The sequence below is a fragment of the Urocitellus parryii genome, chromosome 4, assembly GCF_045843805.1.
Source record: "Urocitellus parryii isolate mUroPar1 chromosome 4, mUroPar1.hap1, whole genome shotgun sequence".
NCBI lineage: Eukaryota > Metazoa > Chordata > Mammalia > Rodentia > Sciuridae > Urocitellus > Urocitellus parryii.
In genome coordinates, this window is record NC_135534.1 from 13,331,183 (window position 1) to 13,344,263 (window position 13,081).

Consider the following 13,081-nt stretch of genomic DNA (forward strand, 5'->3'; position numbering starts at 1 on the left):
CTAGCTGTATTAAAAAAAAAAAAGAATGAATTAAAAGTAACAGCCCCCTCCATTCATAATCACATGTGTGTGTTCTTTAATGCTTTAGGTTAAGTTGCAGTGACTATAAAAAGAACTTTTGTGACCTCTATTGGCCACCAGTGGTAAAGCCTGAATTTTTTTTCAATGCATTTTGACACATCATACATAAATGGAGTACAACTATTCATTCTTTTGGTTGCACACGATGTAGAATCACACTGGTCGTGTAGTCAGATATTCACATAGGGTATTAATATCTGACTCATTCTACTATCCTTCCTATCCCTTCTCCTCTCCCCTCCCTTCACTTCCCTCTCTAATCCAAAGTACTTCTATTCTTCCCTAGCTCCCGCCCCGAATTAGCATCTGCATATTGAAGAAAACATTCAGTCTTTGGTTTGGGGGGATTGGCTTATTTTGCTTAGCATAATATTCTCCAGTTCCATCCATTTACCAGCATGTACCATAATTTCATTCTTATTTAAAGCTGAATAATATTCCATTGTGTATATATACCACATTTTCTTTACCTGCTCATCTGTTGAAGGGCACCTAGGTTGGTTCCATAGTTTAGCTATTGTGAGTTGAGCTTCTATAAACATTTATGTACAGATGGGAGAAATCTTTACCACCTACACCTAAGATAGAGCACTAATCTCCAAGATATATATAGAACTCAAGAAAATTAATACCAAAAAAACAAATAACCCAATCAATAAATGGGCTAAGAGGAACTGAACAGACACTTCACAGAAGGAGAAATACAACCTATCAACAAATATATGAAAAAAAATGTTCAAAATCTTTAGCAATTAGAGGAAAAAGATAAAATCAAGTGTTAATATGCAAACAAAACTCCTCTAAGATTTCATCTCACTCCAGTCAGAATGGCAATTATCAAGAATACAAGCAACAGTAAATGTTGGTGAAGATGTGGGGGAAAAGCAAGGGTCAACTATTTTCTTGTATGTGGAAGTTAAGAGATAAATAACAAATTTTAAAAAGTAGGGGAGAGGGGAATCTCATGAAAATAGAGTGAGAACAGTGAAGTAAAGGAAATGGAACAGAGAGGGAAAGGGGAAGAATTGGACAGGGGAGGAACGGCAGAATGAAATAAACCAAATTATGTCATTTGCATTCATAAACATGTCACAATCAATTATACTTTTATGTATAACTGTAATGCACCAATTTAAAACATCGATTAAAAAGATAAAATCAAGTGTTAACATGCATAAGAGTCTATAAAAGACCTAACTCCAGCAGATTAACAATTTTGTAAAGTAAGGTTTTTACCCATTTTCCCCTTGTCTATCCTTTTTCTGATTATGTTTGAGCAATTTTTCATATATTGTTGTGTATGTTATGAATATCATTTTCTGCACTGTGAATGGGTTCCCCTTTTCACTTTTCTAATGGTTTCTTTTGATGAAGAAAAGGTCTTACTTTTAATATAAAAAATTACATCATGCTCCATAAATACATACCATTATTTTGTGTCAGTAAAATAAAATCTGTAATGCTTGCAGAGGTACAATTCTCTTAAGAGAACAGAATTCCTGGAAGACCTTACTGCAGAAAAAGAAATGGCCATACCTTAAAAAAAAAAAAAAAAAACTAAGTCATTTTGCAGACAAAATGAAAAGAAAATTGGAATATGCACAACCACACAGAAGATAATATATTTAACAAATAATAAGCAGTTTTTAACTGATAAGAAAAAATATAAACAGTATGAGTAAAATATAGAAAAAACATACAAGCAAGAAAATTGCAAATGCAAAAACTACAATGGGGATGTACTTTAGACACAGTGTACTTACCTAGTATGCTCAAAGATGGTGGGTTTAATCCCTAGTATTGCAAAACAAAAGGTGTGTGTGGGAGGGTAAAATCAAAGACATGAGAAAAAGCTTGATATTAGTCATGTCTAAAAAGGAAAACTAATCTATAACCAATTTGTAAATTAAAGTAAATGGGACTTAGAAAATGCTAGTGAAAATCAACTTCAGTATACTACTTTTAGCCAACCATCTCTGTGAGGCTGGTTTTTGTTGCTGTGTCTTGCCATTTTCTCATTACTCCACAACTTAAAATTAAACTTTAAAATTGTTTTTTTTTTTTTACTTTTAGTCAAGGAAAACTTTCTCATATCAGTACCTAAAATGTCCAAAAGTGTAATATTCTTAACTATGAATTCCATTCAAAGGCAGAGCTCCTACCCTCTCCCAGCTCAATCCTGCTTTAGGTAGAGAGTAGTGAAAACAAAATGGGCAAGGGGTGTCTATTTCCCCCACTTAATGCTTTTATCAGTCAAGGAAGATCTTGTCTGCCCCTGATCTCTCGCCATTTGTGACTTCCGAGGAATGGCATCTGTTGTGGGCTGAATTGTGTCCCCCAAAAATGTGCTCAAGTCCTAAACCCCAATCCATCATCGGAATGTGATCTTATTTGGAGATAGGGTCTTTACAGAAGTAATCAAGTTAAAATGGGGTCATGAGGTGGATGTAATAAAGTCTGTTAACTCTTTGGAAACAGATTCAGCGTGCAGGTCCATCAAACTGTGAATAGAGTCCTCTCAATACTTCCACAGGCACGACGAGTCTTATCTGCTGCTACTTGTGACATTAATTTTCAGGGGAAGGCGACATGCAGATTTATTATGATTTAAGCACAACAGACATCAGTCTCCATTTGCTAATCCCATTTGTGTCCTAGGAGCTTGGATAAGGAACTTCTCTCATTCCAATTATTAGAAAGCTTCCGGCTCGTAAAAATAATTGACCCAACACTCTCCCAGAAGGGTGACACGTTATTTCACCGTAACTTGACTAACTTAAGCTACTGTCCTTTCCCTGGGATCGCTGGGCTCACAGATCCTGACTTTGCTTTTTTTCCGTGGTGAGACCCCGAGAAAGGCAAATCCTTTGACTCTAGGGATGGAATGGGCAAAGCAAGGATGACTTACTCGTCTCGGGGAATTGTTGGGAGGACTAATACAACAGGATGTCCTCGTCTGACACATGGCAAGTCTCTAAAACGGTAAACCAAAGACCGGTCCCTGGTATCTTCCTAAGGTGGTTCCCCAGGGTTCCCCTCGAGAAGGGGCGTAACGCAGTAAGGAGCTGACTGCTAAGCGAACCCCAGGATTGAACGGTGAGGTACTCAAAGGAGAACACTCAGAGCCCTTCCGCCTTCGGAAAAGACGCGGGATTGGGTAGAAGCCGCCACAAAGCCAAGAAAACGCGCGCAAGTGGCTGGACGGGACTCATGTTGACCCGCAGACAGCAGCGCCGGAACGAAGCTCCCGGGATCGGGTTTCTTCCCTTCCGGCGGGACTCTGTGCAGAGTGGACCTGCGTGAACACAACTTCCGGCAGGGCTAAGCAGTATCCTCAGCACATTAACTTGGCGCTGAGGCGCCGCTCCGGACCCGGGAGAACGAAACTCTGGTGGTAGCGGAGGGAACCTGGCTGCCCGCGACCATGTGGAGGCTGCTGTCTCGCGCCAGTGCGCCGCTCCTGCGGGTGTCCGTGTCAGGTCAGAAGTCCCTTTGGGTCCTAAAGAAGACTTCCCCCTTCTCCCCCCCCCCCCCCCCGCGCCCTCCAGTGTTGCCTCTTCCAAATCCAAAAAACGGTGCTAGCTGCAGCTGGTTGGGAGCTGCCCTTTCCCGCCGCCACCTCCGCTCTAGGGTTCCGTTCCAAAGGGGCACAGCCATGTGGCGGGGTGGCTCCAGGCTGACTTCTTCAGGGAAGCCTGAGCGCCCATTTAACGGAACCCTCTAGGCGCTGTCAAAAGTACCTTTAGCTCAGCCTTTGTCGCCTGGTTCAACTTTATTTGTCTTTGTAGATCCTAGGGCAGCCCTGCCCGCCAGTGCTGGCCTAAAGACTCTGCTTCCGGTGCCATCCTTTGAAGGTGAGAGTTTGTCTATCACTTTCCTCTTGGTCTTTTCTCTGATGGAACCCAGTAGAAAGTAGAAGACATTGGGTGTCCTTGTGCCATCTGTCCCCATTCACTCATTCAGTAAATAATGCGTTGAAGGCATACTATATTGTCGGTGTTCTAAACACCAGAGGTAAATAACGAGGGGCCATAAAAGTTCCCTGCTCTTAATGGAGCAAAAAGCCAGTGGGTGGTTCCCCTATAGCCTATTCTTGGTAAGTGGCCCATGGTCCAATCAGCCAAAACTAATTGGCCTCAAATTTGGACTTTTGATGTTCTCTCCAAAGGTGATTGCATGTATGCAATCATTTAACAATATTATGTAAAGTGCTAATGTATTAAATATAAAAGTTTACAATAAGCCTCAGTTTTGTAAACTAATTTGCCATTCTTTTTTTAATATACTGGAAATCTCAGAACAATTAAAAGCATGTGGCTATCTGAAGGTCTTCAACGTGTAATTGTTAAATCACTTTATGTTCTGGGAAGTACATACTGACTTACAGTCAAAAGCATTACCAAGTTCATTTCTAGCTGCATGAGAAAGCTGGGAGGCAGCTTTTATAACCTGGAATAGTAATAATTTTATAATTCCACTGATAATTATATCAAATATCATTCTTTGAGGTCTCCTCTGTTTTATGATTCCATCATGGAGCCATACTTGTTTTACTACCGAGATTTTTTTTTACATAAATGACAAGATGTTTGATTCCCTACCCCTCAAATTGCCAAGGAAAGAAGATAAAGAAGTCAAGTGTCTGGTCTGAGGTTATGCCCACCCAACCTCACCCAGTACACTGGGGCACAGATTAGGAATTGTGCAGGTCTCAGCATAACAGCCTCTACATATATCAAAGACAGTACATTGATTGATAAGATTCTTAAGTTGTAAGTTTTCCAACAAAAACGTGGCAGAAATGAAGAACTTAGTTATTTTTATATGCAATAAAATATGCTTTTATCCTAACATCCAGAGATGCAGTAAACTATTTTTTAAAAAAGAATCATATTATCTGGCTTTGCTGTTTTAATTGGATAGTCTAGACCAAATTACAAAACATCTCCAGGCCTAAGGTTCTTCATCTATAGAGATTAAAAACACTTTCTACCTTAAATTATGTTTCTTGACCTGGGTGATAGTGATGTATTTGTCTCATGCATTCACTTTCAGATAGTTAACTGACCTTTATGTGTGTTAAATGTTTAAAAAAAAAATACCAAGGCTATGAAAGTGTTGTGAAGATTAAGAGAAATAATGATTTCCAAACAGTTCCTTTAATAGGTGTTAACCCCCGAGTGGGGTTAAAAAATGCACATTAGCTTCAAGGTTAAAACTTTGCTATCTTCAAAGACTTAGAAGCAATTGCATTAACCATTGTCAATAGCTGGAAGAATGCAGTTTTACTAAATGCATTCACAAGAAAAATGTAATATTTCTTTGGAATTATTATCCAAAGGTAACTCCTTAAGAGTTACCATTTACTGTTATAACTCTTTCGAGAGATATGTAGCTTTACTTACTCTTGGTTGTCTGTGTTCCTTTTAGATATTTCCATCCCTGAAAAGCCCAAGCTTAAATTTGTTGAAAGGGTACCACTTGTGCCAAAAGTAAGAAGAGAACCTAAAAATTTGAGTGACATACGGGGACCTTCAACTGAAGCTACTGAGTTCACAGAAGGCAATTTTGCAATTTTGGTGAGTGAAGGAAGCTACAGATTAAAAACAAAAAAATTTTCAAAGTCTTCAATTCTAGTCTCTTCCTCCAGTCTGTATTAGAAGTGCCTCACAGGGATGCCACATACTAGCTGCCCTTTAAACAGATGTATAGAGGCTACTAGGTACCCTGTATACATATATCTTTTTAAATGTAGAATGAAAATACGGTGGTTCTCCCTTATCTATGAAGGATACATTCCTAGTATCCCACTGGATGCTTGAGGCTATGGATGGTGCTGAACCCTATGTACAAGCATTGTGATACCATGACAGTGCATCTAATAACCTAGATGGCTACTGAGTGACTAATAGATGGCCTAAATAGCACAGTTACATACTGGACAAAAGATAATTCATGTCCAGGTGGAATGGAGTGGAAGAGGATATCTTGCTGCTCAAAACAAAATGCAATTTAAAAACTCATGAATTGTTTACTTCATATTTTTTTAATTTAATATTTTCAGACTGTGGTTGACTGTAGATAACTGAAACCACAGAAAGAGAAACTATGAAGGAGTTGGGGGAACTACCATAATATAAAAGCAGAAGAGAGACTAATTTGCCCAGCCAGACCATGAGATCTCTTCAGACTCTCAGTAAAAATAAAACTATCCACAACTTCAGCTATGAGGCAGCTGTTCCTTTATTTGTTGAGTAACTTCCATAAAAACTAATTGAGTAGCTATACAAACAGGTGCACTGAGCTTTATGTTTCATCCAGCAGGGAGACATTTCAAAGTTCATCAGCCTGCATGAATAGCCCCTGCTGACCTCTTAGAACCTCATGCCCACTTCTCCAGCCACTCTGGCTTTTACTCCCATTCAGCAAGCTCTTTACATAAACTGTTCCTCTACCTGGAACTCATTCTCTTGCCTTAACTAGTTTTTATTATTTTGTCCTCAGCTTTAAATGTCACTTCTTCAGAGGCCTACCCTGGCTCACCACTGGAATGGGTCTACCATACTCTTTTATTACCATATGCTAGGCTTTTCTTCCATGGTACTTCTTAGTAAGAACTTACATTTTCATATGTATCTTTGAGGCATGGTTTCTAAAAAAGGGAGACATAATAAAACCCACTAAAGACATCTAAGTTCCCATGTGTTTCTAATTCTCTCATTTACTTTTAGGCATTGGGAGGTGGTTATCTCCATTGGGGCCATTTTGAAATGATGCGCCTGACAATCAACCGCTCTATGGACCCCAAGAATATGTTTGCCATATGGCGAGTACCAGCCCCTTTCAAGCCCATTACGCGCAAAGGAATTGGACAGCGCATGGGGGGAGGCAAAGGTGCCATTGATCATTATGTGACACCTGTGAAGGCTGGCCGCCTCATAGTCGAGATGGGTGGGCGATGTGAATTCAGAGAGGTACAGCACTTCCTGAACCAGGTTGCCCACAAGTTGCCCTTCCCAGCAAAGTCTGTGAGTCGTGAGACCCTAGAGAAGATGCGGAAAGATCAAGAAGAAAGAGAACGCAACAACCAAAACCCCTGGACCTTTGAGCGTATAGCCACTGCCAACATGCTTGGGATACGGAAAGTACTGAGCCCATATGACTTGACCCAGAAGGGACGATACTGGGGCAAATTCTACATGCCCGAACGGGTGTAGTGAGGGCACAAGGAATGCATGCACGTGAGCTGCTGAGAGGGGGATCTGCACTTTTCTTCTCTACAGCCTGACCATTAAAGACTCCAGGTATGTCTTAGGTTATATCTAAGAAGCAGTGTGTTATCTGTTTTTTTAAATTAGAGTGTAACCTGAGGGTATAACTTCTCATTGGTCACCTTTAATCCCTTAAGAAATTAAGAATGATTATTAAAAACAAAGTTCTTGGTTCTCGTGGATTGTGAAATAAATGTCTTCATCACTCATGAAAGTCTGACTTAAAATGTCCGCCCTTGCCTTTCATGTGTACACACTTCAGGAACTAGTTTCCATGACATTTACTAGTTAGAGATACAAATGTTTTTGGAGTAGTAACAAAGAAAATAATGACACTTAATAGGTTAATGGATTCAAGAGATATTTATTGGTGCCATCTACCCATCTTCTTTGAATCTGGAAAGAGGGGATGTTGGACAATATGACAAGGAACATAGCTTTTAGCAAAGGAACTTAAAAGTTGAAATTACATGGTGCCTCCTAGTCTGGAGGTCTCCAAGGAGGGGAGTGTTAGGCTCTTTGTGTCTCTGCAGGATTAGCACAGTGCCGTATGCCATCTGGCACACAAATTACCACTGCTGGATGAATGAGGACCCCATGTGATTCAAATTCCCATGGTTCCAGCACCCTGTTTATAACAAGATTAATCCATATTTCAGAGCTAGCCAGTTATAGCCCCTATTCAAACTAAAGGAAACACAAATTACAAGAAATGTTAAACCATTTGCTTTTGAAAATTAATAGAAAGCACACTGATAAAAATGTCATTTTTATCCCATTTTCTTAAAAAAATTACATCTCCAGAAAAGAAAACAAGAATTTATCACCGACTTTCAGAAGTACACATCTTCACAGTTGGGTGGTCCTCAACAAGTCATGTACTATGAATTTTTAATGTATTTTTAGTGATCCTTTTGCAGTGTAATCACTAAGTAAATCATTCATATTGGAACTCACATATACATAGTTTTTAAAGGGGAACAGAACAACCTTGAGTTGGACACAGCCTCTGGACCACTTCTGTGCTGGTGCATTCCAACCAACAGTTTCAGCCTGCAATACATACCACGAAGAAGTAAAGCAAGCGACCACTTACTCCTCCTTTCTTACCTCACACTTCACCTGTTTGTGTGGACCACAGAGCATGGTATGTTGACTATTGGAGGTTCAGTCTTGATATAAACATGTTTCTTTTGTTGGGGGTCTATTAGTGAACTGCCATCCTGCAACCAACCATCTTCTTTACAGAAAGAGGCTACTAATAGGACTCCACCATCACCACCCACAAAAAAAAAACGGGGGGGGGGGGGGGCTGTTAAGTGTATCAGCCCAGTGGCTGTCAGCTTTCACAGCTTCTGACAATAAAAAAAATAAGTAAAAAAAATTTTAAAAGGTTCCCATTGATGCCTTTAAAGAGTCAATCCCAAGCACTCATCCGTGAGTGGAATCACAATTAATAATAGATCGCTGAGTCAGCAGATATTTGAGCACCTGTGAGTGGCAGGCACTGTGCTAAGCACTGGGGACAGAAAAGTGAGCAAGACAAGGCCTGGTACCTCCCAATTTGAAGACTACTGTTGGACCCTGAAGAAGGAAGAAGATATATAGTTGGTCAAGGGTGAGACCTAGAAGAGCCTTAAAAGCAGAAGTGACAGGTGTGCTGATCTTAGTTCACAGCAGTTCACAGAAGACCCTGTTGAACTGGGTGTGCTATAGGAACTGCCTCTCCACAGCCATCCTGTTGGTGTGGGCTCCAATCGTCATCTCCTAAGTAGGTACCCATTATGCCTATTGATGTACCCTGCAGGCCCTTCCTTTAAACCATTTGCCTAACCAACTACATATTGCTGTGCCCTCTGTTCCTTCATTCCTTCCCCCTCCCATTTCCATATTTGCATACATTCTCCCTTTGCATAACGTAATAAGTAGTTGATTGATGCCTTGTGTCATAATAAGTTGCCTAATGGAAAGAGGTGTAGCTGATGAGGAGTCTGCAGTGGAGAAGTGATGACCCCACAAAGGTGGGAGAAGGATTGGAAATGCCACGAAGATCCATCTGTGAGGGCAGAAGGAAATAACAGAAGAATGGAGGGGGGAAAATCATAGATTGTAGAGCATGGTATTTTATTTTCAAACAACTCCCTCTTCAGTAGGGGTAAGACAGTATTCACAAGGTTACACTAACTTATCCTAACCCCAGTTCAGGGTCCACCTAATGCAAGAGCTAATTCTTTCTCATTCTGCCATTCCCAGACACCAAGGCTCAATTTTTACAGCAGGAATCAACAATTTGACCTGTACAAAGCATTCTGCTCCTAGGTGCAGTTATGGGACAGATTTCTGCCTCCTTTCTTCCTTGCTCTCCCACTGACTGCTACCAGCTCCACTCATTTTTATCTGAAACATCCTTTTCCTTAGTTTACTCTTTACCTATTCTAGCACCTCATCACACACAGATTAGGGAAACTGGCAACAAACAGTGAATGCTCCCAAACACAAGAGTGTTTAGTGAAAGCAGACCTGACCCTCCTCCCCAATGACAGCTCACCTTTTTCAGGAAAATATGCTCCCAATGGTGGAAGCCAAGATGATCACAAGGATAACACAGCAGATCATGATCATGATCTTCTTCTGCTCATCCAGACAAGGAAAGAAAAAGCACATGAGCAATGACATCACTGTGAAGGAGACAGTTCTGACTAAAGGAAGACAGGTGCCTCTGAACATGGAGGAGGGTACAAAGGGAAAAGGAGCAGCAGAAGGGAAGAGTGATGGATCTGGCTTCTGGAACCCGGAGTGTTCACAGAAAAATAGCAGGGTGCTCTGAACGAGTGAACAAATTCTTTTGTGAGAAGTACCTCAACTCTGAAACTCAAGTACAGTTACACCGCATTCTTTGGGAGTGAAGCTACTTTCAAAAAATTGAACTTTCTAAACCATCAGAGTCCTAAAACCTGAACAAAAACCACCACATGGTGGCACCAGATCACCAAGTGTTTGCAGGGAGATAAGAGACAGAACTGTTTTGCAATCATTAGAAAGTCATTTATTTTTAAATTAACAATAAAATAATCAAATTTACATTTAAAAAAATACAAAAACCCTTCATGTGTTGCATTCCAAACTTAAAGCCCCAGGCCTCAGTCTCAGATGATAGTAAAGGCCTGAGATTACAGCCTGTCTTCTAACCTCATAGCCATGGGGAGAAGGGCATCCCTGTGGCTCTGTTTGAGTGCTGGGTAGTGAGAAGTGAGGAGCCTTTGCACAGGAAGCTAATAGGCAGTGCCTGGATCAGGGTGCTTTCTCTGCCTTAGAAAGCATTACTGTCAAAGCTGAAATACAGCTAGTACCCCAAATCAGGGAGACTGGCAGGGATCTAAGGGGCTACCTACAGCTTAGTAGTCACTATACGAAAATTTCCTGGCTGTTGCTTCCTCTGTGACAAGAACTGGGGAAAACAAAGAACCTGTCAAGCACATTCACCCAGTAGCAGGTAGTCTCAGGTCTCTCCCAACTAACTCCATCCAAGACAGGACATCCCATAGGTCATGTGGATTGCTGTGGGATGTTCTCAATGAAAGCCTAGTGGAGGCAGCAGACAGGGAAAGGTGTCAAACTATTACACCTTTACCTGCTGCACAGAAACCAGAAATCAACTCAGTCCTCAGTCTGAATATCTCATTTGATTCTCCCAGTTCTCTTCTAGAAAACAACTTTGTTGATGACATAAGATGATCATAATTCTACAATGATTCATTTGCAGGTAAACAAATGCAACTTATCTAATTTTTAGTCTAGCTCAAAAAAAATTTTTTTTAATTTTTGAGGTCATAGTATCTTTCTTTTCTAGTTTCCTATTTCCTGAGAAACAGACACATATATGTACATGCATCTCACATACACATTTTTAAAAATATACCTGAACACATGAGTGACTGAACACTCAGCCTCATGAAACCTTTTCAGAGTCTGAGACTATAGCACCTTGTCCCCAGCCCAATTTTAAATCCCTGGTTAATTTTGGCCTCAGGGCAACAGCTTCACAAAGAGTCACTCCAAAGGTGAAAAGCCAGTTTCCAAAATTCATAGGGAAACAAATGTTGGAAATCCTCAGCCTTTGAAAATGGCAACCTCAGATGACTATCATCCTGGTCCCTCTTTGAGTAAACATGAGAACACAACCTAAAGAAAGACCAAATTGGCCCCCCAGGTTGATCTTAATTTGAAGTTGAATTTCAAGCAAGTCAACTTTTTGGACCAAAATGGCATCTGCCAGTCACTCATGTTTTCAGGACCCACAGGACTGGCATCCTGCCACGCAGAAGTCCTCCATCAAAACCCTATTGTTGCCAAATTTAGAAGAATCCATCTGCTTTGTTAAAGATACTCCCCTAGAAAAATACACTGTAATTTCTGGGAGTATACTCCATGAGGTAGAAGATGCAGCACCTTGGGATAGTCTCACATGGGATTTCCAAGGTGCAAGGCATAATTTGACACACCACAGGAGGGAAAAAGCTGGGTCAGTTCATACGGTCCAGGAGGAAAGGTACTTCAGTTGCTGGGGCAGGAGTTGGTTTTGAGGAGAACTTGGGGGTTGCATCAGGTAGGTTAGATTCCTCCAGGGCTAGATTGATTGCTGAGTCAGGTCCAAGGATGGTTACAAGGAAACAAAGGAACGGGTTCCCTTTGCTCTCAGGAAGGCCATTCAGACTCCATTCCCATCTGAAGATAAAAGTGGTCCCACCAGGCTGGAGTGAAATCAGGTTCTAAGAGAGGCGGGGAGAGGAGCTGATCAGCGTACCACGTGAGGAGGAGGAGCAACAGGAGAAACCACTCACAACCCTGGAAGGTGCAATGATCAAAAGCAACTGCAAAAGAATATAAAAAATACAAAAAAAGAAAGCCAACCAACAAACCCAGATAGGGCCTGGGATTAAATATTCCACTGCAAAAGAACAAAGATCCCAACTAAGGGAGCAACGGAAAGCAAATTCTGTGGGCCTTGTATAAGTCTGTGTGAGAGAGACAGGCTGTCACAACATTGGGAAGACTTGGGTGGGGGCAATCACTGCTGGCTTAAAACATCAGTTCTCTGGCTCTCCTCTTGAGTACTAGGTTCCAGAGCCTTCTGGTACTCAAATCTCTATGCCCTTTAGAAAGCAGAAGGGCAAAATGAAAAGAATATGGGAAAGTTCGAATGTCATATTATGACCGCTCCACCTTATAATCTACATAAGCTTGGCCAATTTCTTAACTTCTGAGCTTCAAAGAGTTTCCCCCATCTAAACTGGGGACATTGATAGTATCTTAGAGCTATAGCTGATGTATGTCCAGGGAGCATAGTCCCAGCTTGCCTTCACTCCCTCCTATTCAGAGACCTCGTCCCCTCAGGTGGCAAGGATGAGGGTGTCCAAACCTAGGTAATGTAAGTGTTGACTTTGTTAGGGAATATGGAATGAACCATGAGGAGCAACTTTTCAGCAAATTATCATCTTATAGAAGGGGTTAGTCAACTAGAAACAATGTATTAGTCTCCTATCCATGAGGAGTCACCTCAAAAATGATTCATTTACATTCAGGACTCCTGGAAATGGGCATGAATTTGCAAGGGGCACCTGAATTTGGAAGGCATCTATCAACCAAGGATATGGGAAGATAGCTATCACACCTTTAAAAAAAAAAAAAAAGTCTTTTCCAATGAGATAGTTAAGATTCAGGACAAAACT

General features: G+C 41.0%; 2 protein-coding genes across 5 annotated transcripts in view; one reads left to right on the top strand and one right to left on the bottom strand.

Annotated features, from left to right (window-relative positions):
* The first annotated feature begins 3,385 nt into the window (after positions 1 to 3,385).
* Mrpl16 (mitochondrial ribosomal protein L16) lies at positions 3,386 to 7,572 on the top strand. The gene is made up of 4 exons (XM_026411659.2): positions 3,386 to 3,560; positions 3,870 to 3,935; positions 5,512 to 5,660; positions 6,813 to 7,572. Exons 1-4 carry the CDS (start codon positions 3,506 to 3,508, stop codon positions 7,296 to 7,298), a joined length of 756 nt encoding a protein of 251 aa, XP_026267444.1. The 5' UTR covers positions 3,386 to 3,505; the 3' UTR covers positions 7,299 to 7,572.
* Positions 7,573 to 7,738: 166 nt separating this feature from the next.
* The window catches only part of Stx3 (syntaxin 3), a 43,056-nt gene continuing 37,713 nt past the window's right edge, over positions 7,739 to 13,081 (bottom strand). The window contains exon 9 of one of the 4 annotated variants that reach the window (XM_026411656.1): positions 7,739 to 8,405. In XM_026411656.1, coding sequence (XP_026267441.1) covers positions 8,244 to 8,405 — 162 coding nt within the window. In that variant the 3' untranslated portion in view covers positions 7,739 to 8,243. Of the gene's footprint in view, positions 8,406 to 8,685; positions 12,122 to 13,081 lie in introns of those variants that run through there. The other 3 variants (XM_026411657.2, XM_026411654.2, XM_026411655.1) reach the window with 3 other exon arrangements.

Coding starts and splice junctions, on each gene's coding strand:
- Mrpl16 (XM_026411659.2), top strand. CDS start 3,506: ATGTGGAGGCTGCTGTCTCGCGCCAGTGCGCCGCTCCTGCGGGTGTCC. Junction 3,561..3,869: donor CCTGCGGGTGTCCGTGTCAG/GTCAGAAGTCCC, acceptor TTGTCTTTGTAG/ATCCTAGGGCAGCCCTGCCC. Junction 3,936..5,511: donor TCCGGTGCCATCCTTTGAAG/GTGAGAGTTTGT, acceptor TGTTCCTTTTAG/ATATTTCCATCCCTGAAAAG.